Genomic DNA, 24,570 nt, shown 5'->3' with positions numbered 1-24,570 from the left:
GGGGCAAGGAGGTCTCTGGAGGCCCCCAGAACCCCAGGGAGCCTTGTTGGTGACTGAGGGGCTGGGAGGCCACCCCTGGGTGGGTGAGGCCTGCCCTGAGGTTTGCTCTGACGAGGGGTGCGAAGAGCTGCTGGTCCCGCACACAGCTCCTCCTGGAGTCGGCCATGGCCCCTCAGGCAAGTCTTCTGTGAATCTCCCAGCTGCTTGGGAGAGGGGTGTCAGGGGGGGCCGTGGGTGCCACCAGGACACTCAGGTGTTTCTGTAGATTCCAGGTCTGAACCCGTTGGGGACAGGGCAGCCCACCTGGTGGGCGTATGAGTCAAGCCGTACTGTGGCCCCAGGAGCGGAGCCCACCCCGTGATCTCTGGCTGGTGGCTGCTCCTTGTTCCCATGAGCAAACCAAAGGAGGAAGTTCGTGAGCGTTCAAGAAAAGCTCCTTGGGGAGAAGGCTGGTACCCTGTGTCCTTGAGGAAGGGAGGGAGGGAGGCCTCAGCCACCTTCAGGACCCCTCCTGTGGCGGCGCTGGCCACCGGGCAGCCAGGGAAGCATCTGACCCTGGCCCACTCCCAAGCTTGTTCTCATTCGGGCCTCTGAGCGCCCCCCCCCCCCGCCCCCCCGCAAGCAGGGCATCGGGTGTGCTGGTCCCAGGCCTGCTGGGTCCCGGAGTAGGGCTGCGGGTCACCTGTGCAGAGGGTGCCCAGGAAGGAACACGTTCAGGGGATATCTGGAGGTCGCCCCACAGATCTCACTAGCGAGGGAACCTTGGCACCCGCAGCTCTGCCGTGTCGTGTTGGTGTTGGAAAGGGAGATGCACCGAGTGGGCGAGAAGCACACCCTAATATCTGTCCCCTCCCCCGCCCCCGGCTGCCTGGAGAATGACGGTGCCTTAGGAGCAAAAGGAAACCATGGGGCTCCCCCCCAAAAAAAGTGGCCCAGATTTTATATGTTGGGGTTCCACATAAAATATCTTAGGATCCGTAGGAACAAAGGTTGGCCGAATCCTAACCACAGCAGTGCTGTGGCTCAGTGGTTGGTACCAGGGGTGGCCGTGGCACGCTGGCACAGGAGGCACTGGCCTGGCACACAGGCAGGACGAAAGGGCTGTGAAGCCCTGCGGAGGCCAGGCACTCAGGCAGGTAGGTATCCCCCAGGGATCAGAGACCCCAGTGTGAGGGCACCGCCGAGGAGAAGCGGGGAAGCAAAGTTCCTGCATGTGTGACTGCAAGACCAGCCGACACAGGGGCGCCAGCACACCCGAGGGCCTCCCTCGAGTGCTCCCCTGGGCCCTCCCAGAAGCCTTTAGCGATTGGGCTGCAGGTGAAGGAGTGGTCCCCGCAGAAGAGCTGGGAACCCCGAGCTGGGGGGAGGGGCTGCTCCTTCATCCTCATCATCCCCAGGGAGGCCCTTTCCCCCCGTCTTTCCCTCAACTCCTGACACCTAAAAGGACACCCAGACAGCCTTCACAGCAGACCCGAGTTCAGTGACTTCAAGTTCTTTCCCACTGTCATCCCCACTGATCCTCACAGCCCTGCCTGGGAGGGGGCGGGCTGCTCTCCCCTCTCCAGGTGACAGGCCCTGACGAGGCTGCCTGGCCCAGACACCAGCAGCACCCCCGCCTCTGCGCCTCCTCTGCCCTGGCCGTGGTCTGTTCCTGCAGACAGGTCCTGAAGCAGCATGTGTTCAGGGAGCCAGGAGCACCTGGCCGCTGGCTGTGGCCTCCCCGATTCCCCGGCTGCCTCCAGAGGAGGGAGACTGGGACTGGGGCCTTGGTCCTTGGGCAAGCCCTGGCCTGGCCTCCACGAGAGTGTGCAGCCTTGGCTTGCCCCCACCCGAGCGGTGAAGGTTGTCCCCACCGCCCAGCCGTCCCCTCGTGGGATGGCCTGCACCCACTACACAGCAGGGGTCCTCAAACTTTTTAAACAGGGGGCCCGTTCACTGTCCCTCAGACCGTTGGAGGGCCGGACTATAGTTTAAAAAAAACTAGTCGGCTGCTAAGCAACAGGCAGCGGCGGCAAAAACACCCGGCGGGCCGGATAAATGTTTTCGGCGGGCCGCATGTGACCCGCGGGCTGTAGTTTGAGGACCCCTGCACTACAGTCACCTGCACACACAGCAAAGACGTGGACACGCCCATGAGCCCAGTCCAGCACACACACGCATATCTGTAGATCAACAGTCCCCAGGTACACACCCATACCGTGTGTGCGCACGCGCACACACACACACACTCCTGAACACACCCTGTGCATCACGTGTGCCCCGCCCTGCACAGCTGCACATCTGCTGAGGCAAGGCCTGGTGGGTCCGAGGGATTCGTCCAGCCTTGCCAGGCCCTCTCTGCTGCCCTGAGTGCCCCCCTTATCCTCAGTCCACGGTGGGACAGAGGCAGGGGGTGCCAGCAGAGGGGACACTTCCCAGTGGGTATGCTGGGCCCTGCACCAGCTCCCAAGGCCTGGAAGGGGCAGCCACGTCCCAAAGGCCTCCTGGAAGCGGCCTCCTAGGGTATCCAGGTGGCAATTGTCCGTGGCCTCGTAGGTGCTGGCGCTGGCAGCCAGGCCTAGATGAGTCTCTCCTCGGGTGGCACCTTGAGGACACTGTCCATCTCCAGCCGGGCCCCGGCCACCTCCTGCTGGCTCGGGCTGTAGGTGCCCTCTGACTGGCGGCGCTTTCTGGCTGCCAGGATCCCTGAGAGGAGGCCCAAGAGGAGGAGGAGGAGGCAGGCGCAGGCTGCAGGCACTGCCACCTCCAGCAGCGGGAACGGCAGTGGCAGTGGCAGGTCCTTCTGCAAGAGATACGACAAGGAGGCCTCAGGTAAGGGAGGCGGGGAGGAGAGAGCAAAGGGGGCACAGGACTTGCTCAGAGGAAATGAGAGCTATCAGGGAGGTAGTGGGAGACCTGGCCCTGGGGGTATACAAGCAGGTGCCAGGGAGCCACCAGCAGAGCGACTGCCAGGAGATTCCTATATGACAAAGGGGCTCTGGCTGGAAGGAGAGAAGTTTATTGACCACCCAGTCCGAGCTCAGCACAGTGCACGGAAACCTCACACCACGTGGTGAGGCAGTAGGGAGAGCCCTCCTCACTCCAGGAGCTCAGAGTCTGGTTTATCTGTTCCCTGGTGTTTCCCCAAAAGCTGGGAGCAGGGCCCGCATGGTAGGCCCTTGGTGGGTAGTAGGTGAGAAAACAGGCTTTGCCCAGACTCCCCAGACGCGTGACTAGTTGGTGGCAAGCGAGGACTGGCACTTCTCCGTCTGCCCCCAACACCACGCTGCCATCCTTCAGCTTCAAATCCCGGCCAAGGCCCTCCTGTCACTGGCCAGGGTGGGCCTCCGTGCCCAGCCCTGCCATGTGGCTCCTCCTCCCGACAATAAACTTGTTCAAGCTGCGGCAATGGGGACTTGCTCCCTCCCCATCCTGAAGGGTGGCCTGGTGTTTGAAAGTGACCATGGAGACCAGGCTTAACCCCAAAGTGGGAGAATCTTAGGCAACAGCCAGAGAGGCTGGCTGGCTGATGGCGAGCACAGAATCCAACAGGGCCTGCTCCCCCTCCCCATGGAAGCTAGACCGGGCTTTGGGGGGCCCTCCTCTCCGTCTCCCCAGTCTCCCAGGGTTTCCCCATCAAGGAGTCTGCAAGGCTGGAATTCTGAAGTCCCGGAATCACAGAAACCCAGGATTCCAGAGCCACAGGTCTCCCTCTCAGGCCCCGGTGACCTGGGTCCCAAGCCCAGCACACAGCCCTGGAGAAGGGTCCAAGGCTGCAGATAAAACTGGGCCCTCACCAGCCGCCGCCAGGCACTTCTGGGGGAGTTGTAAAGCCATTATCTCCCGGGCCTCTGGGAGGGTGGGTGGGGGAGCCAGAGGCTGTAAAGTTCCACTTGAAAGGAAACAGTCCCCAGAAGCAGAGGGAATTTGCAGGTTTATGACCCAGGCTGCCAGAAGCCCGCGGAGATCAAGGCTCCTGCCCACCGCCCCTGCAGCCAGTACCCACTGTGGGTTCATGCCTGCAGAGCCAGCTCCGCCCCTTAGTGGGGAGCCCACCAGAGGGAGGTTCAAGCTCAAGCTGCCCGTGGGCCCCTCCGCAGCTGAGCGTCCTGGGGTCAGGGGCCGAGCTCACTCTGGCTCAGACCTGGGCTCCTCAAATATTCGTACTCTAGAAGCCCCTGGAGATTACAGCCTCTGTGTTCACCAACCTAAACCCCTGAATTCCAAGATCCTGTGGGTCCTGAATCCTGCCCCAAATCGGCTTGATGGAGCCCAGCTATTTCACTGCCAGCCCCCAGGGGATGGTGGGGACCTCCGGGCTCTCCCTGGAGTGAAAATGCTTCCTGGGTGGGGTTCATGGAAGGGACCTGGGTCTCCCCTGTTGCTGCTGTTCATCCCACCACAGGGTTGGTCCAGGAGCAGCCCCAGGTGCGGCACACCTCCCCCTCCCCCGCCGCCACCACCACCACCACCACCACATCAGCTAATAAACTCCAAAACCCCACACCCTCTGGCACAACTCACCACCACTTCACAGAACTGGCCCGAGAACCTTGCGCTGCAGACACATTCGTACGCCCCAGCAGCCACCCGGCAGGTGCCCCCATTCAGGCAGGGGTTGGCTTCACAGGAGAGCTGACATCTGGGAGGCAGAGAAGAGGGTGGGGGAGGAGCCTGCTTCCTCCCTGCTGTCTCTTGTTCCCCCAGCTGCCACCTTTAGCTCCTCAAACCCCCTTCCCAGGCACCGAAGCTCATCCATTCACTGTCCCCGCCTGGCTGGGCCCTGCCGGGTGCCGAGGCTGCACATGATCTCCATCACTGCCCGCCACCTCTGCCCCCGCATTCATGACTGAGAATGGCTCACTCCACCAGAAGCACAGGAGAGCCCGTGCAAAGGCCCGGGGATGCTGACTCCGGCTGCAGCGGGCCCAGAACCTGCACCTTTACAGCCTCCCCAGGCGGTCCTGGCGCAGGTGGCCTGTGCAAGGGCCTCCAAGAAACACCACCAGGCCACCCCTTCCCTGCAGGGGTCTGCAGAGCAGTGGGTGGAAGCCCCAGAAAGCGACTGAGGAGGGCTGTTAGGCATGTGATGACAGTGAGGACTCAGACGGTGAGTACCCGACTCTACCCACCCGGCCCAGCTCTCCACACTCACCGGCCGCTCTCCAGGCCCCGCCCCAAACCCACCTCTGGCCAGCAAAGCCCTCCTGGCAGCTGCAGTTGGCACCCTGAGGCTCACCCTCACACGGGCTGCCATTGAGGCAGGTGACATTCAGGCGGCACCCCTCTGGCAGGACCGGCAACCTGGGGAGAAACAGGCTGGGCTGGGGGCAGGACGCCTTCCCCCCCCCCCCCCCCAGCCCCTCGAGCACAGGCCAGTGGAACCCGTGTTGGCATCTGTGGACTCAGGGCCACCTCCTATAGTCCCTAGTGTCAGTCAGGCACGTGGTGTCTGAGGTGGCCACAGGGCTATCCAGCCCCACCCCAACCCAGGGTGGGGGGGGGATCTTCCCAGGGTCCAGGCCTTTGAGAAGCTGACAAAGGGGAAGGGCTCTGCTCAGAACAAAGGTGCATTCCTTAGCACGACGCGGGCCTGACATTCCTGGGGGGAGGGGAGGAGCCCAGGAGGTAAGGCCTCCAACAGACAGTCTCCATAACCTTGGCTACAAAGGACTGGGGCATCGAACCAAGGATGAACAGGGGCCCACCTCACCCGGCCTCCCTCCCAGGGGACGAATGCGGTGAACATCAGCGGTGGGTGGTGGGCTTTCGGGGAAGCTCCATCAAGGGTTTCTTCCCAGACCAGCTCTGGGTTCCCCACCCTTCACCCCCAGACAGAGCGCCGTTTATCTGAAATTCACATGTATCGGGTGTCCTCTACCTGGCAAGTCTAGGGGACTGTGGTTCCCATTCACAACGAGGGCAGGAGGCTCAGAGAGGGGAGGGGGCCGGCCCTCGGCCTCCAGCCTCACCCACCGACCCGGGGTCCTCCCCTCCAGCCCCGGGTCCTCCGTCCTTCCGCCCGCCTCTCCCGCCCGCGCGCGCACTCCCGCCGGAGCCACCGACCTGCAGCGCGGGCCCGCGAAGCCCTCCGGGCAGCGGCACAGGAATCCGCCGTCGGGGCGCGCGTGGCAGCGGCCGCGGAGGCAGGGCGCCGAGCGACACGGGTCGGCGCGGGCCTCGCAGCGCGGGCCCTCCCAGCCGGGGCCGCAGGCGCAGGCGAAGGCGTCGAAGAGGTCGCGGCAGGAGCCGCCGTGCAGGCAGGGCGAGGGCGCGCACACCGGCCCGCCGCGGCAGCCGAGGCGCGGGGCCGGCGCTCCGGGCCAGGCCGCGAAGTGCTCGCGGGGCGCGGGGCGGACGCCCGGCCGCGGGCGCGCCAGGGGCAGCGGGAGGCCGCCGAGCGCCACGCGGCCCAGGCAGCCGGTGAAGTTCTCGGCCAGCAGGACGCGCGCGGCGCCCGGGCCGCGCAGGAAAGCCAGGTCGCCGGCCAGGCCGCGCAGCGCCAGCGGCGTCGCCGCGCCATCCAGCCACAGCAGCCAGCGCGACGCCGCGGCCGCGGGGCGCTCCATGGCCAGGCGCACGCGGTGCCAGGCGCCGTTGGCCACGCGCGGCCCGGGCGCGGGGAGCACGGCGCCCGGCAGACCGCGGCCGCTGCGCACGCCAGCCGCCAGCGAGCCGTTGTGGACGGCCAGCCAGACGGCGGCCAGGGTGCCCGCGGCGGCGCGCAGCAGCCCGGCCTCCGAGTCGCGTGTGCGGAAGGCGAGCGAGAGGCCGCTGAGCTCGTGTCCCGACGATGCGTTGAGTCCGCTGAATGGGATGGGAGGGCCCTCGCGGAACGTGGCTTCCGCCACACCTGCGGAGAGCGGGAGTGTGGGGGAGGGCAGGCCTCCGCGCACCCACCCGCCCACCCCAACCCCTACACGCAGGGGATCCCATCTGCCGCCTCCACTCCCACCCATTGAGGGTGGGTGGAGGATGGGGAGAGGCAACACACAGTCACCTACCACCTAACCCCAGAATCTGCGGCCCCACCTGCCCTTGCAACCCCTCCCAATTCCCTTCCTCCAGATTGCGCCCACCCTACCCTCCAGGGAGCAGACCAGGCAACAATAACCCCTCGGAAAAATCTCCCTTTCCTCGGCCCTTTCCCTCCTCCTGAAGTTGCCTGGTCTCATCACCAAGGCCTACTCTCCACTGCAGGGAGTCCTCTTTTTTTCATGCAGATTTTTAAAATGTCGATCATGCATTTTAATGAAATGCAGTCAGCTTTTAAAAATGCCAATCATGTCTTTCTCCAACTTAAAACCCTCCCGTGGCACCCCACTGCCCTTGGGAAGAAGTCCTGAGCTGCCTGGCCCAACTTTCAAGGCCCCTGGCAACCTAGCCATCCCATCCCTGTACTTGTGTCAAATCGTTCTTCTAACCCTCAGGGCCTTTGCACATGTTCCCTCCCCTCCCTGCTAGGCCCTTCCCTACGCCAGGTCAGAGTTTTATCTGACCTTGAAAATCTAGCGAATGCTCTCTTCCTTCGAGAACAGCAGTTCTCAACTTGTGGGTCGCGACCCCTTTGGGGGTCAAACGACCCTTTCACAGGGGTCGCCTAAGACCATCGGAAAACACATATATAATTACCTATTGTTTTTGTAATGAATCACTATGCTTTAATTATGCTCAATTTGTAACAATGAAATTGGGGGTCACCACAACATGAGGAACTGTATTAAAGGGTCGTGGCATTAGGAAGGTTGAGAACCACTGTTCTAGAAAGCTTGTCCTGCTGGATGCAGTGGCCCAACTACACGAGGCTGGAACTGTTGGCATCCTGGTCTACTGTGAGCCCTGAGGTTAGGGGTGGGGTCTAACCCAGCCTGAGTGTCCAGCCCCCAGCATGGGGGGTGCCCAGGGCACACACTCACAGACAAAGCCATCAGGGACCTCCTCACAGGTGGCAGGCGGGAGGCAGGGCTGGCCGGGACACCACAGCTGCTGGGCACACGTGGGCCCTGTGAAGTTGGCAGGGCAGGTGCAGTGGAAGTCATTCCAGGTGACCAGGCAAGTCCCACCGTTGAGACAGGGGTTGGGCTGCAGGAGAATCGGGACAGGGATTGGCTCAGGCCTGCAGTAGCATAACCGTCCCTGCACTGGTTCTTAATTGAGCACCTGCTACAGACGCATTACCTCCTCAAACAAATGGAGTGGAAAGTCACTCTCTCCACCTTACAGATGAGGAAACTGAGGCTCAGAGAGGAGAAGCCATTTGCCTGAGTCACTCAGCCAGTAAGTAGAGGAGCCAGAGGTCACACCCAGGCTATTCCGATTCCAGGGCTGGTCTTTGTTCATGAGCCAAGTGGGTCCCTGTGTCCCCACACAGTCCTGCCCAGAGGCTAAGAGAGCCCTTGCCTGGGTCAGGGTGTCGGTCTCAGAAAAGGACCAGAGGGCCAGAGCAGCTGGGCCAGGAGGAGCTGAATGTGAGCCCTTCACTGCCCCGCTCTAACCGTGGCACCTTGGGCAGAGTGCCTTCCTCACCAGGAGAAAGACGTGCTGACCCAGATGCAGGGCGGAAAAGGGCCCCACCCCTTTGCCAGAGCACTCACCCTGCACAGGTCCTCAGAGACACAGCCCGCGGTGAGGTTCCAGGCCTGCCTGCTGCCCAGCTCGAGGGGCTGGCTTGCGTTCCCCAGTGGCAGCGGAAAGAAGGGGAGGTGGAGGCCATTGAGTCGCAGGTCCTGGAGGCAGCCGCGGAAGGGCCCACCCCAAGGCTGGGCGTCTGCAGGGAGGCGTCTCCCACCCACGTGCACCTGCAGCCCCGAGCCCTGCAGCTGCTCAGACCCGAAGCTGAGTGTCACCAGGCGGCGGAGCCCATCGTCCCAGGGTCCGGGCAGCACCAGAGCAGGACCGCCCCGCACCTCGGCCCGGATCTGGCCCTCGCTCAGAAACACTGTCAGGACAGCTGCCGAGTCGTCGGCAAGTTGGAGTTGGAGCAGCAGGCCAGCAGGTTCCCGAGTGCGGAGGAGGAAGGACACCGTGAGGTTGGGGCCTGGCAGCCGATGGACCAGGAAGGATGCAGAACTCAGGGCGCCCCCCAAGCCAAATGTGGCTGCAGGAACCTCTGCAGGGGGGAGAGGGGCCAGGCATGAGGCGTGTGGGCTGGGGGAAGGCACGGCCTCCGCCCTGGGGCCCACCTGGCTCGCTCCTCACCATCAGCACATGTGGGTCCACTGTAGGGCCGGGGGCAGTCGCAATGGAAGTGAGTCCACAGGTCCACGCAGGCCCCTCCGTGGGCACAGGACAGAGGCTGACACTGCTCATGGCGCTTGCAGCCCAGGAGGACGCTCTCCCCAAGATCTTCAGGCAGCAGGAGGTGCCCATCCACACGGACGTCCTGGAGGCAGCCGGCAAAGTCTGCGCCACCCAGCTGGACAGAGCGGAACCCGGCAGGCGGCGTGGCCGGGGAGGCTGCAGGAGCCTGGGGCACAGAGCTGGAGGCCACGCAGAGCTGGGCAGGGCAGCCCTCATGCCAGAGCCGCAGCTCCAGGACCTCGAGGCGGAGCGTCACCTCCACTCGGTGCCAGTGGCCGTCATTTAGGGCCAGGTCTGGCAGCCTCAGGACTAGAACGGTATTGCCGTGGCTCCAGAGTGTGGCCTGAAGTGTGGCTGCCGCCAGTGCCAGCTCCAGCTCCAAGCTGTCCTGGGTCTCAGTGCGAGTGGCCAAGGAACCAGCAGGTAGGGTGGTGCGAAACCTCAGTGCCAGACCCAGGGGCCCACCAGCTGGTACTGATACCCGCACAGGGTTCCCAGCCACCATGGAGAAGGTGGTATTCTGGCCACAAGCAGGTCCGTGGGTACCAGGTGGGCAGCGGCAGACATAACTGTGGACTCCAGACTCAAAGGTAGGGATGCAGGTCGCAGCCGGTGGGCAAGTGTGGCCCTGGCAGCCAGTGAGCTGCACAGAACAGTCATGCCCACCCCAGTCCTCCGGGCACCGGCAGGTGTAGCCTGCCGTGATGTCATCACAGGTCCCCCCATGGAGGCAAGGCTCCGACCGGCATTCGTCCACTTCCTCCTGACACGTCAGGCCTTCGGGAGAGACCAGGCCAAGGCTCAGCACCCAAGGCCAGAACCACAGTCTGGACCCAGAGCTTCCCAGCTTCCTGGGACCGGGACCTCAGTACCTATCAACCAAACCGATTCCCAATTTCCAAAGGGTTTTTCGTGGCCCCCTGCGGTCCCCGGAGGCTGGAACCCGGGATACCCCTTTCTCTCCACATCCTGCAGATTCAATCCCCTAAATACTCTCCAATCTGCCACCCACCTCTCCTGCCTCACCTGCCTGACTGCAAAACCCCTCTGCCATCCACCTCCACAGCAGCCAGAGGTCTGGTTCTAAAGATCACCCGCCAGGTTCCTCTGCTGCTGAAGGTCCAATCACTCACCCTGGCATTCAAGGTTCCTCTTGGGCTGGGCACGACCGGGCACTCAAGTCTCAACCCTGCTCCCTACACACCTTGAACTGCCTGTTCCTCCGAGCTTCTCCTGCGAAGTCCTACCTCTGGGGCTTTGCTCACGCCGTTCCCTCTGCTTAGAATGCCTCATCCTCCCTTGCCCTGCCTTTCAAACTCCTGTTCGTTCTACTAAGCCCAAATTCAAAGGGCCAGTCCCCTCGGTGGCTTTCTCTGACTCCCAACCCCAAACTAGTGTGTCACTCCCAGCTCCTTGTCCACATCCAGGCACAGCGACCCAGAACTCTGTATTGAAAGTATCCGTCTGGGCAGCTGAGGTCTCCTCCAGGGGCTTGAGTGTGGCATTGGCACCCAGCAAAGGGCCTAGCGTGGCTTTTGTGGACAGAGTGATAAAAGGGAGGAGCAGGTAGAGGTGGGCATGCATCTGTGGCACTCCTGGTAGCCCCCAGGCTCTAACCTCCCAAGGGGCCCAAACAAGCTGTGAAGGGACCACCTCACCCTCCTTCCCAGAGCTCCCATGCCAGGTGCTCTGGCCCTAGCTTAGGTCAAGAGGCCACAGCCCAACCCCAGTTCAGCCCGAGACTCCACAAAACCGCCAAGGCTAGCCCTGCCCCAATATCCTAGCTGAAGGGACATGGGCCCAAAGAAGCCACCAGGCTTTGAATCCTGGCCCGGTCAGCACACAAGCAGCACAGTCTCCTTCTGAGGACAGCTAGCTCCACCTCCCCTGCCCAGAGCCACCCTTCTCCATACCTGCCAGGAGCCACAGGCCCCCCAGGAAGGTCCACAGGGCCCGCAGCCCCATCGCATTTCCCCGGATGTGTGAGAGTGCCGGGCGGCCGCCGAGGCTGGGGAGCAGCGCTCCCGGCCTGGTCTGGCTGCCTCCTTCAGGCCCTGCTCAGGAATGCCAGGCACTGGCCTCCCCCACGCCAGCATGAACCAAAGGGAGGACGGGGGGTGGACGGTGGCAAGGAGCCCAGCCCCACAGCCGGGATTCCCCCTCCTGGTCTCTGACCTTAGAGATCTGACCTCGCCGTCACCCATCAGCTGAGCTCAGCTGCTGCTGACGCTGGGGAACCTGAGGGGGTGACACTCCCTCTCTGAAGGCTCCAAGGCCTCCTCTAGAAGGTGGGGACTGAAACCCCCACTTCATGGGGCGGTGGTCAGGGGTAACAAATACACAGAGAATGCTCTTCAAAGCTGCCTTGGTGGACCCACTGTGTGCCAGGCACCCAGGAGGCAGGGCTCGGGGACTGCAGCCCACAGGGTGGGGCGCCCAGGGGAGTTGGCCACCCAAGGGTGGAGGCACTGAGCCCCAGGGTCTTTGAGTGGATGAAGGGTAGAGGCGACGGTGTGACCACCACCTCCTTCCCCTGGGCGGGGGAGCCTGTGTCGAGGAGCCCTGCCAGGGAAAGGAGGCAGTGAGCTGGGCAGGAATGTGGGCCATGTGGGGGAAGTGCCACAGGCATTCCAGAGGGGCAGGAACACGCGGTGAGTGAGGAGTTCTTTGGGTTCACCAGTGTCCGTGTGGGAGGGTGTCTGTGTGTCTGTGCATCTGCTGCACTGAGGCAGGGAGAGGCTGCTGCACCCCCAACTCCTGCCCAACAGGCCCCAGCTCCCCCAAGGTCAAGCTCATCCTTCTCCAGACACTGGCTCCAGCTCCCCGTAACCACCCCCCTTCTCCCTTCCCTGTCCTGGCCCAAGGGCCTCTGCCCATCCCTCTGATGTCAGGTGCCTGGGGTTCTCTGCCCGTCACCCACACACTCTCCCGGACAACCTCGGCCACTTGTGGCTCCGGCTGTCAGGGTTACACTTCTGACCCTCGGTCTCTGACTCCAGCCCAGGCCACAGCCCTGGGCCCCAGATCCCTGTCCAACAGCCCCCACCCAGGCTCCTCCTGGGGGTGCCCCTCCGACAGACTCAGTGTGGACAAAGCTGCACTCACTGTCCTCCACCCAATGTCACATGTAGCCGCATCCCTGACACCTTCCACTCGCACCTGGATAACCCTCAGGACCTGCAGGTGTCCTCCTAAATGTTTCTCAACCTGTTTATTCCCTGCATTCCCACCTCCAAAGCCCAGGTCCCAGCTCGGCCCCAACTTGAATGACACCTGGGCCACTATACCCACCTCCTCTCTAACTCCCTCTCCCCATCAACCCAGCCTCCACACATCAGCCAGAGGAGCCTTCCCACCCCAGACCCACCCGCTCTGACCTTGCCCTGGCCCGGTGCCCACCCCACCCCCAAGCACCTGTGTAGCCATTTGGACAGTGACACCGAAAGCCGTTGGGCAGGTCTTGGCAGCTGCCTCCACCGAGGCATGGCCGGGAGGCACACTCGTCCACGTCCACGCTGCAGTCGTCCCCTGCAAGAGGCCCAGCCATGTTCCCACCTGTGCCCTCAGAGCCAGTCTGGACCTGGAAGGGCCCATGTTATAGCTAGAGAGACTGAGGCCCAAAGAGAGGCGCGTGAACCCACCCCCATCCCTCCGGGTGCATCTGAACACCGGCGGACCTTCTGCCCTGGAAAGGGGTAGGGACCTCACCCTCAAAGCCTGGAGGGCAGCGGCACAGGAAGCCAGCAGCATGGCGGAAGCTGAAGGCGCCAGGGAGGGCGGCCTGGGCGCCCCCGTAGAGGGTCGGGTCGGAGCGCTGCAGGCATTGGCCCCCGTGCTGGCAGGGGCCTGCGGCACACTCGTCCTCGTCCACCTCACACAGCTCGCCGCTGTAGCCTGGGGACACACACACGTGGACATCAGGTCAGAGGGAGTCCTCCGGCTGCAGCACCCTCCCGCCTCAGACGCCAGCCCAGCCCAGGGTCAGGTTAGGGTAACGGCTCAGAATATGGTCAGGCATGTTGAGAGAGTGACACATCAAGGGGGTAGGAACGACTCTGGCAGCCTCAGCTCAGCAGCATCTTCCTGGCATTACCGTGAGAAGTGAGCACCTTGCACGTGCCAGGCCGTGGGCCGAGGCCTCGTGGTCATTACACCTTTACTCTCCTCGGAACTACCCTGGGAGCAGGTGCGATGATTGGGCCCATTTTGCAGATCAGAAGCCTGAGGCTTGGAGAAGTTGCAATCACGTGCGCCCGCAGCGAGGTCCACTGAGGGCGCGTGCGCACCGGTGCACGATTTCTCCGCCCCAGGCCACGCCCCGCCCGCCAGCCCACGCATGCGCACACCTGCGGGCCCCCCTTCGCCCCGCCCCCACACACCCACGCACCTGGCCAGCAGAGGCAGCGGAAGCTCCCGAGGCCCTCGAGGCAGGTGGCGTTGTGCGCGCAGGGAGCCGACGCGCACTCCAGCACCTCCTGCTCGCAGCGCGCGCCCTCGTAGCCCGTGTCCCCGCAGTCGCACCGGAACCTGGAGCAGAGCGAGCACGCACTCGGCTGCAGCCCCACCGCGTCCCCCCGGCCCAACGCGCGGCCTTCCCGCCTTCGGCCGCCCGGCCGCCCACTCACCCGTTGACCAGGTCGTGGCACACGCCCCCGTGCGCGCACGGCTGGCTCTGGCACTCGTCCAGGTCCAGCTGGCAGCTGGCGCCCCCGTAGCCCGGCGCGCACACGCAGCGGTAGGAGCCCACGCCGTCCAGGCACGAGCCCCCGTGCAGGCAGGGCGCCGAGGCGCACTGGTCCACCTCCACCTCACAGTTCACGCCTGGACGAGCGAGACACGGACAGAGGCAGGTCACCGAGAGGGAGGGCGAAAGAGGCCGAGGCGGGCCTCCTCACCGGTTACAAGGAGCCGCAGGTGAGGGTCCACGCAGAGAAGGAGTTTCTCACGCCCGCGGTGGAAACAGGATAGAAACAAGACCGACATCCCTGCTCCCTTGGGCTCACGAGCATCTAGCCAGGAGATGGGTGTTAAGTCAGTGTTAACTACGGGAGGACTGGTTTTCATGTTGATAAGCTCAACAGTGAGAAAGCCCTGGATTCTGGGAAAACGAGAGCCAGGATCTTGGCCTGGGGGATTGGGAGTCAGGGAAGGCTTCTTGGAAGAAGCGCCTCCTGGAGGACCAGGTGGCTTCATAGACTAGGATGGGGGGCTGTTGGGTTCCAGAGAGACTGTTAGTCAACACCTGCTTGGGGGCGGGCATGATGCCCTATGGCCGCGCAGAAGGTAGGGAGCTAAGGGGAGAGCGGAGGAGGTGAGGCAGGGGTGCAGGGAGGCCGGCCTTGGGGCCAGGTGACACAATCTGGGCTTACCCTAAAGTTGTAAGCAGCTGAGTTACCTGCTCCTATCTGCGTTTTAAAAGGCTCACCTGCCGGCTTTGCAAAGTGTAAGGATGGACCCCAGAGAGGAAGACGCCCCCCTGGGAGATGCTGAGTAGGGTAAGCAACTCCTTCTGGTCTCCCCTGCATTGTCTTGCTTTTAAAACTGAAAGTCCAAGTCCTGGGAACCCCCTCAGTTCTGGACAACACCCAGAAGACTGGGAGGCCCTTAGGGGAGGAGGCTGTGGAGGTGAAGGGAGGTGGGGAATCCCAGTGTGGAGATGGACTGCTATGTTTGTCATTGTACACTCCAGTGGCCCTACCCATGCCCCCCAACTGGGATGGGTCCTGGGAAATGATTGGTCATGGGGGCCCGGGGGCCCAGGTGGCTTCTGCAGGAACCTTACCCCCTTCCTGGCTCAGCGAGCACAAAACACAGCCCCTCCTTCCTGTGCTCCCTCATGCCTGCTACCCTGGCCCCACTCCCACCCTCTGTGCCAGGCAGAGCTAGGCCCAGGCCTGGAATCCCAGCCTCCCCCGCCTGGCTGGGCACGGAAGGAGGAGCAGAGAAATGAGTCACACAGACACTGCACTCGCTCACATCTCACCCAAAAAGCATTCCCCAGAGCGTGTGCGCACCACACATCCGGGCGCACACACCTGCTGGCACGTACGCACACAACATTTTAGCACAAAGGCATTCAGGGAGCCTGGACACCCACAAACACTGAGACACACATGACCTCACTCACATATCCAGGCACCGAGGCTCTCAAAGGCTGAGAAAGATACACGGAACCCGCTTCCAGAGGCCCTGTTCCTCTGTGTGGGGAGACCTACCTCTTCACGCTAAGCACCCTCCCCGGGAACCCAGCCCCCCCAGTCTGACCCATTGCTCTGAGGTGACCTCACACTGCCCTCTGCCCTCAGAGAGAGTTGTCTGAATCCAGTGTCCATACTGCAGGCTCCCAGCTGCCCTGACCTGACCTCTCCCCAGCTGTGTCCTCCTCCCGGTGTCTGTAGGCCCTCACTCCCATGCTCTTGCTTGGAGCAGGACTGGGACTGGGACGGGGCTAGCGTTTCCTCAGTGCAGCACTTGGGAATGCATCACCCACTTCCCACTGGAGACCGCAGAGGCCCCTGGGGTTAGTCCCACCGTCCAGTTTGAACAAGACCACCATGTCTCTCTGCTGGAGTTTGGGGGGCTGCCCAGGGAAGGGGGTCCACATTACAACCTGAACCATACCAGGGGTGTTCATATTCTAGAACAGCGGTTCTCAACCTGTGGGTCGGGACCCCTTGGGGGTCGAATGACCCTTTCACAGGGGTCGCCTAAGACCATCGGAAAACACACATATAATTACATATTGTTTTTGTGGTTAATCACTATGCTTTAATTATGTTCAATTTGTGACAATGAAAATACATCCTGCATATCAGATATTTACATGCCGATTCATAACAGTAGCAACATTACAGTTATGAAGTAGCAACGAAAATAATTTTATGGTTGGGGGTCACCACAACATGAGGAACTGCATTGAAGGGTCGCGGCATTAGGAAGGTTGAGAACCACTGCTCTAGAATCATCCGATGAGTGACAGGAAGTCTACACCACAGCCCGACACAGGTCTGGAGTGAGTAGATATGAGAAATATTAGGTCTGTACTCACTAAGGCCAAACCAGGCAGATCTGCACTCCAGTCCCACCAGAGATGCCCGAGGGTGTCTCCACACCTAGCACGCGTCGGAACTCAGGAAGGGACTGAGGGAGCGCGTGTGCAGTGCCTTTTCTGTGCCAGCCACCTACCAGTGCTCACACATCCACGCTCACCCAGAGCTGCCAGGGCCGCCCCAGAAGCGTCGGGACCTAGCGTGGCTGTCCCTGAGAGCTGCCAGGATGCCCGGAAAGGAGGTGGGGGTGTCTCTGCTAAAGTCAAAGCCGAATCGGTGACTTCACACTCTGAGCCAATGGATGGACATCACAGAACCTCCTCTGGGCACAGCCGGGGCCATTACCTGCATAGTCAAGGGGGCAGTCGCACTCGTATCGATCGGCCAGGTTGCGGCAGGTGGCCCCGTGGTGGCAGGGCCGGGAGGCACACTCATCGATGTCCAGCTCACAGCGGGGGCCCTGGAACCCGGGCACACAGTAACAGCGGAAGTCGTCAGGACCTGGACCCTGGGGCACGCACAGCGCCCCGTGGGAGCAGGGCTGGGTGGCACAGCCCTGGGGCTCGGTGGGCCTGCAGGTGTAGCCGCTCTCCGTAGCCTGGCACTGGGTCCCTGGAGAGCATGGGTCTGAGGCACAGGCACTCCGAGCCTCTGAAGGTTCTGTTCCTGTAGAGAGAGGAGACGGGGTGGGCAGGGGCTCCCGGGCACTCCCCTCCCCACACTCGCCCTGGTCCCTGGAGACAGAAAACCGCAGGATCTGTCCACACTGGGTAGGATGGAGAAGGGGCCGGTGGCTCTACAAGCCAGGTCCCAGCAGGCTGCACACAGCCACACTGGGACTGGGAGTAGTTCAGGAGCCTCCATGGCAGAAAAATAGGACCTGGGACGCTACTCCGCTCAGGATTGGCGAGCAGGCCGCCCTCCCCGGAGCCTGCTCTCCGTCCCCTCGCATCCCTGCAGCGCCCCTTTGAGGCAGGCTCTGTCATGCCCATTTCACAAGAGAGCAGAGTGAGGCTCAAGAGAGAAAGTGAGGACTTGCCAGAGGCCATCGCACAGCAAGTTCGTGCTGGGACAGCTTTCCAGGCCTCCCCGCCGGGGTCACCCCAATGGGGTGGGGGTCTCCTGTCCATGGCCCGTTCCCTCCCAGAGGGCCCAGGTCAGGGCTCTTCCCACTGCCCCCTCCGCCACTCCTGCTGGGGGTCTGGTAACTCCATCCCTGCGTGAAATTGAGTGAAATCGAAGATGGAGGACTTCAAAGGCCCTTCTTTCCCTCCTCCCCCTCTTCCCAGCCCACCCCACTGCTCTGGGGACTTCTCACAGGATCCCTGGCCCTCACTGTACCCCCATCAGCAAATGCTTGAGTGTCAGCCTGGCTAAGGTCACAGGGTACAGGGCAGGTACTGAGACCTGCTGACAACCCCTGGCTCTGGCCGCTGTGCTGCCTGCACTGAGCTCCCTGTTAGAGGATCACCTACTGATCCGGAAGCCAAGCCAGGTAGAGAGCCAGCCTTCCTCCCTTAACCCTCCCTCCCTCCCTCCCTCCCAGCCTGTCAGCCTGTCAGTATAATTCTGGAGTAAGAACAGTAAGAACTCGGACCTTGGAGTAGAACAGCCTGGGTTAGATCCCAGCATGATTACTAGCTCTGGGACGGTGGGCAAGTTCCTCCTAGGGACCTGCATCTCCCAGTCCGAAAGGGGGTGCTATAGTCCATGCCTCAGAGGGTGTGATAGGGTTCAGAGCCTCAGGGACTGCAGCCAATCCCCGCCTGTAGGAACTCGGTAAGTGATGGGGGAGGGGGAGTCGCCCATAAGAAGGAGGCACCCCCCTCCCCACCTGGGGTTCTGAGAGGTGCCCCTTCCCTGGCCAAGTTGTCATCCAGACACTAACCAGGCCCTGCACCTCCCCTCCCCCACCCGGGTGAAGACCCCCAGATAAGACTCCGCAGCCTCTCAGGCGTCATCCACATTCCACAAGGCAAGGCTGTCCACGGCCGACCCCCACCCTTCCCAGCCAGGGCCAAGCGGGGTGGGGGACAGGGAGACGGGAATACTGGCCAATAAATAGACACAGGGAGAGGATCGCGCTGCCACCCCCACTCGGAGCACCCAGAGCGCCTGGTACAGCTCACCGTGGGCTCACTCACTTCCAGCCCCAAATTGGGAGTCCCACAGGGCCAGGCTAGTGGCAGAGGGGCAGAGGGTCTCACATGCTGTCAGACCAGATGACTTTCTAGGGCCATGGGGTCCACAGACCCCCTCTGCCCACTGTTCCTCTCCCCAGCTCAGGGCATCCATCCCCAGCCCCCTCGCCTGGTCGCAGGTGTGAGGGCAGTGGGTATTTGGGCCTCTCTTGGGGGCTTATGGGCAGCCCATCTTTTTCCCATTCCGAGTGGCTGTGGCTGATCACTTAGGAGCCAGTCCCCAGGGCTAGATGCTGTGATGGGGGCGGGAAGGTGATTGAAGGGGGTGGGAGTGAGTTCAACTCCCTCATGGAAGGAACAGGGCTGGCATCAGACAGACCCAGCTTGGATCAGGGTGCTGACAGGGCCCTCATAGGGTGTTTAAGGAGCCACCGCGGTGACATGGGTGAAGCCCTGGCACCCAGTGCCCCTCAGTGAGGGCTCCGGCCGTTATGATCAGGGTCCCTTGACCTAGGCTCGCTCAGGACGGGGAGCGCAGCAATCAGAGGGCCCAGCTGAAGGGCTCTGGCTGCTGGGCCTGTGCCATTTCATTCCAGCAAGGTGCCACCCTCCTCCGTGTGGCCCGGAGCTGTACCCTTTCAGAGCAGAGGGGCCCAGGCTGGGCATGCAGCGCCTGGGGGAGTGGGAAGGTGGGAGCAGGTGGGCTGTGGCCCTGAATGACAGAGCCCACCGCCTGGGGGAAGGAGTTCGCCCTGTCAGAGCCCGCAGAGAGGGAGGGAGCTGTCTGTCCTGGGAGGCGTGCAATAGCGCCACTAGCCTGGCCACCAGGGGCAGCCGTATCTCTTGTGTAATCTCAGTGAATCTGCGTGTTTACTGAGGAGCTGGGTAGAGCTATTGCTTCTGTTCCACGGTTGAGGAAAGAGGCTCAGAGATGAGCCCAGTCCCGCAGCCCAGGAGGGGCTGGAATGCAAGCCCAGTTCTTGTTCCAAAGCCCCGCCCCCGCCGCCTGTGTGAGGATTCCCATTCCTGGGCCCCGCTCCGACCTAGAGATTCCAACCCCTGGGCCCCGGGCCCCAGAATCTGCATTGCAGCTGCTCCCAGGGAGTCCCTTGTACAGTGGGGCTTGGGAACTGCTGACCTCGGGTTCTGTCTCCCAGGAGCCAGCCCGGGAGGCCAGGCCAGTCCAGGGCTGAGGGGAGGAGGGGTAAGGACCCAGGGCAGAGGCGGGGCCGTCCCAGGGGCCCGGCAGGAGGGGCGGGGCCTGTTGCCAGGGTAACGAGGGGCCTGTGCTTATCTTTACAAATCCCTGCTGACCTCTAAGGCCGCCTGGGACGACCTGCAGGGGACGGATTAACTGTCATTGCCCCTCCCCTCGGACCGGCTGCCCAGCCCTGGGAAGGCCCAGAAGGGAAATTTCTCCGAGGACAGGGCGGGATGACAATAACAGCAGCCGTTTACTGAGTGTGTACTATGTGCTCTGGTCTGTGCTCCACATCGCGCATCTACGACTACGTTATTATGTTGCTGTAAGTTCCAGCGGTTCTCAACCTGTGGGTCGCGACCCCTTTGGCGGTCGAAGGACCCTTTCACAGGGGTCGCCTAAGACCATCCTGCATATCAGATATTTACATGACGGTTCATAACAGTAGCAACATGACAGTTATGAAGTAGCAACGAAAATAATTCCATGGTTGGGTCACAACATGAGGAGCTGTATTTAAAGGGCCAGAAGGTTGAGAACCACTAGGCATGGGTGCTGTGGAGAAAACTGTTTTTTCTGACTCAGAGGTTGTAAACTTGCCCAGGACCATCCCTCAAAAAACTGAGAACAGATGTCTCAGACTTGGGAGAGGCCCACATCTCCCGGGCATGCGAAATTCCCCTGGGCAGGCTCTGTATCGCCACCCTGTGCTGCCATTGTAGTGCATTCCAGCCCCGCCTCCTGGGCACTGGACGGGGTCTCTATGCACAAGCATACGAGTGGAGGTCTGGCCCCGCCAGGGGCTCAGGTGGTTGGAGCACCCTCCAGTACACAAAAAGGTTGTGGGTCCAATAGCCAGTCATTTCAGGGGAGGGGGGTCAACCTATTGAAGTTTCACATCACTGTTTCTCTTTCTCTTCCTCTATCTGTAAAAATCAATAAAAACATATCCTCGGGGAAGGATTTAAAAAAAGAAAAAAGAATGGAGGTTCCAGGATGTGCCTGGGAGAGCGGCAGTCCTGGGTGTCTGTCCAGAACCTGGCCGTTCGCAGTCCTCCTGGGCTCAGGCCGCCCTCAGTGCTCAGTGACTCCTGCTCTCTGGGCACTTCTAACAGGCCTGGTGGAAACTGCCAGCCACAGTGAGAACTGCTTCTGGGGCGTGGATTTTGGGAAGCGTCTTGTCTGGACAAGGCAAGCGAGAGACTATCCTTAAGAAGCGAACCAATGACTTTCGGTGTTGGGCACACGATGCAATATACAGATGAAGGATCATAGACTCGCACACGTGACATGTATGTAAACTTATTAACTAGTCGGTTGGTTGGAGCATCCACCCGTACACTGAAAGGCCGAGGGTTGGATTCGCCGTCAGGGGACATACCCAGGTTTGATCCCCCGTCAGGGTATGTATGGGAGGCAAGCAATAGATGTGTCTCTCTCCCTCCCCGTCTCCCTTCCCCATCTCTAAAATCAATAAAAACATATCCTCGGGTGAGGATGAAAAAAATAATAAGTAGATTTTTATCTAAAAGTCAAAACATTTTAAGAAGAAGCGACCCAGGGTCTCATAGGTGCAGAGCTCCTGGCAGAAGGGCCATGTTCATCTCACATCAGTGGCCCCAAGGCTGGGACCCAGTAACAAAGCTGGAATCCCTGAGGTTAAAAGGCATAATTCTGGTAACAGTAACCACAACAATAACTGTAGGGGATTCACGTCCTCTCCCCCACTCCTGGCACTGGCACTGGCACATCCCAGAGTTTCCAAACCGTGGTCTCAGCGCACTAGGCATCCAGAATGCTCATGCCTGCAGTGCCTGCCGCCCCCCCCCCCCCCCCCCCCCGCTTTCAGGGATCCCCAGGGAGGCACTCCCCGTAGGGAGGGTCCCACGGAGCAGGTGGGGCTCCGGCCTGCCGCCCACCAGGCCACGTGTAATTATTTCACCTTTAACTACAGTGGCTTCTGGTTCAGTCTAAAGTTTCTGAAACTGGGGATCCCATGCTGCACCTCAGCTGAAGAACCACGGCATTTTCTCATCAGGTCTCATGCTGGCCTTGGAGTTAGCCTAGGAGAGGTGACTATATCGGCTGGTGCCGTAGTTCACTGTGTCATCCTGATGCTGCCAACCACTGGCTCTGTGACTCTGGGCAAGTTACTGACCCTCTCTGGGCCTTGGTAAACTGAGGGTCTCATAGGGCTGTGGTGAGAATGAAACTGATCATGTTGGTCCAGTAGCATAGCACCGACCCCATAGTGGCTGATACAGTTTGTTTATTCATTCGCCTACATATCTTTACCCGAGGCAAACACTGACCATCCAGCAAACGCTGGTGCTGGGTCACCTGTGAGCAGCTCTTCCCTCCCTGCCTCTGTCCTGCAGGCCCCATCAGCTCTGGTTGGAGGAGGGGCCAGACTTGGGGACTGGAGGGCTGCCCCTTTGTCAGCCAGGCTCCCTGGGTGTTCTGGGAGCAGGAGGGATGTGAGAGCCCAGCGTGCCCATTGTCCTCCAAGATGCCTGGTCCTCTCCTAGCAACCGGCAGAGCCTTTGTGGCAGCGTGGGCTCCGGAGAGGGGCCAGGCGCGGGCCTGGCAGGGGTGGGCAGCAGAGCCAGGGGCCAGGGCCTCCAGAATCCCCATGCCCTCTGGGATGGAAATGGCTTTTCAGGTGATACAGTCCCCGGGCCCTCTCCGCCTGGCAGTCAGGCCTGGAGAACTGGCACCCAAAATGCTCAGGCCTGCAGTGCCCCCGCCCCAGCTTTCAGGGATCCCCAGGAAGGGGGCTTCCCGTGCAGAAATCACAGGGGAAGGCTGCCCTCGGAGACCCCAGCGGGTGAGTGGGCGGGGGTGTCTGTGAGTCCATTTCCTTTTGTAGCACCATTTACTCTGTGTTCACTCCGCCTCGAGGTTCACGTGAATGTGTATCTGAGTGTGGATGCACGCATGTCAGCACACTCGCATTGGTGGGTGCTGGCACATGTAGGTGTGTGTGTGCGCGTGCATCCTGTGGGTCGACATGTGTGGACACCTGTTCATGAGGTGGTGTGTGCCCTCGTGCATGCCACACCCATGTGCAGGGGTGTGCGCGCATTTGTGTGATTTGAGTGTACGTGTGTGTACACGTGTGCGTTTGTGTGCGTGCACGTGTGTGTGTGCGTGTGTGTGCATGCATACTATAGGACAGGGGACAGTCACCAGATCTGCAGACCAGGATTTCTTGTCTCGGTGCAGAGAGCAGGCCGCAGCGCCTCTCATGAGCCCAGACATGCCTGGGGGCCCAGCTCATAAGCCGTTATCCCTTCCTGAGACTCGTTTTCCTCCGCTGCACCATGGGGTCCGCATGCCCCCCAGGGCCGGAGGCTTTGTGAGTCGGGCCCATGAGAGGCTGCAGGAAGTGGCCTAGGCCGGTGGTCGGCAAGCTCATTAGTCAGCAGAACTAAATATCAACAGTACAACGATTGAAATGTCTTTTGAGAGCCAAATTTTTTAAACTTAAACTATATAGGTAGGTACATTGTTATTAACTTAATTAGAGTACTCCTAAGGCTTAGGAAGAGCCACATTCACGGGGCCCAAGAGCCACATGCGGCTCACGAGCCGAAGTTTGCCGATCACGGGCCTAGGGGGACCTGACCCCACACCCTGGGAGTCTGAGGAGGTAGAGGCTCCTCAGCCACCGTGGAGCCCAGGCCACTGCCTGCTTGGTTCCCTCTGCCAGCAGTGGGGGGGGGGGGCAGGGGACAGGGGGGGGGTGTTTAGTAGCCATAGTGACCAAGACAAAGAGTCCCGCGACGCCCCAGGAAGAACTCCAGGCTCACGCACACGTGAATCTACTTGGACAAAAGCAGAAACGGCTTGGCGAGTGGGGTCCGGCTTCGGGAAGCCTTTCAGCTCCGTCTGGGAATGCCTGGGCAGGGGCAGCCGTGGGCACCATGCTCCCAAGGACCCAGCCACCCCAGGGACCCCAGTGTACCTGCGTCCCCCCAGTGCAGGCGGGGCGAAAGCACAAATGGGGGAAGTCGGCAGAGACCAGGCTCCCCTGGTCCCCTTCCCCTTCTCCAACCCAATCTACTAGGCTGGGTCTGCTGCCCCCACCCCAGGCCCCCAAGACACAGTTCAACCCCCTGGACAACTTGCACCCCACAACTCGCACTAGGACAGCCCACCACACTGAGAAGGCCTCAGACACACCCAGGCTCACTCAGCCAGCACAGCTCATCCTCCCTCACAACTTTAACACCCCCCACCTGCACCCCACAACCCAGCACAGGCCTCACAACCCAGCACTCCCACCCCAGCACCCCCCCTAAGACACACAGCCCACCCCATTACCCAGGTCACAGCTGGCCCACAAAGCCCCCCAACACACAACAGCCTGAAGTCCCAGGGCACTTGTGCCTCTACACAAGTTCCAGTGTCCCACAGCAACACACTCCTCCGCACCCCACAACTCAGGCCTGCACCCCACAGCATCTCATGTGCACCCCACAACTCAGGCCTGCACCCCACAGCATCTCCTGTGCACCCTACAACTCAGGCCTGCACCCCACAGCATCTCACTCCTGTGCACCCCACAACTCAGGCCTGCACCCCACAACTCAGGCCTGCACCCCACAGCATCGCACTCCTGTGCACGCCACAACTCAGGCCTGTACCCCAGCCGTAGAGTTGGGCTGGCACCCGCAGGGACAGCTCCGGTGCCTGGGGTGTCTGCTTTGGAACACAGTCTGCTCAGGTTCCCCCCCAAGGCTTGTGCCCCAACTCACCGGCCAGGAGGGCAAGGGCAGGGGCCCAGAGCAGCATCAGCAGCAAGAAAGGGGCTGGGAGCCTGGGGTCCCGGGTCCGTGGCCTGGCCAGCGCCATGGCAGCACGCTCTGCTCCGCAGCTATGGGAACCGGCGGCCTGG

General features: G+C 61.6%; 1 protein-coding gene across 1 annotated transcript; it reads right to left on the bottom strand.

Annotated features, from left to right (window-relative positions):
- Positions 1-23: 23 nt before the first annotated feature.
- On the bottom strand, positions 24-24,570 carry CRB2 (crumbs cell polarity complex component 2). The gene is made up of 13 exons (XM_059657965.1): positions 24,431-24,570; positions 16,674-16,994; positions 13,905-14,100; positions 13,667-13,806; positions 12,988-13,173; positions 12,694-12,807; positions 9,178-10,056; positions 8,574-9,088; positions 7,896-8,061; positions 6,046-6,832; positions 5,167-5,283; positions 4,504-4,621; positions 24-2,782 (listed from the first exon to the last, which is right to left on the bottom strand). Exons 1-13 carry the CDS (start codon positions 24,525-24,527, stop codon positions 2,558-2,560), a joined length of 3,861 nt encoding a protein of 1,286 aa, XP_059513948.1. The 5' UTR covers positions 24,528-24,570; the 3' UTR covers positions 24-2,557.

The sequence above is a fragment of the Myotis daubentonii genome, chromosome 11, assembly GCF_963259705.1.
Source record: "Myotis daubentonii chromosome 11, mMyoDau2.1, whole genome shotgun sequence".
Classification (NCBI taxonomy): Eukaryota; Metazoa; Chordata; class Mammalia; order Chiroptera; family Vespertilionidae; genus Myotis; species Myotis daubentonii.
Note: the sequence above shows the minus strand (reverse complement) of the source record. Positions and strands in the feature narration are given on the sequence as shown.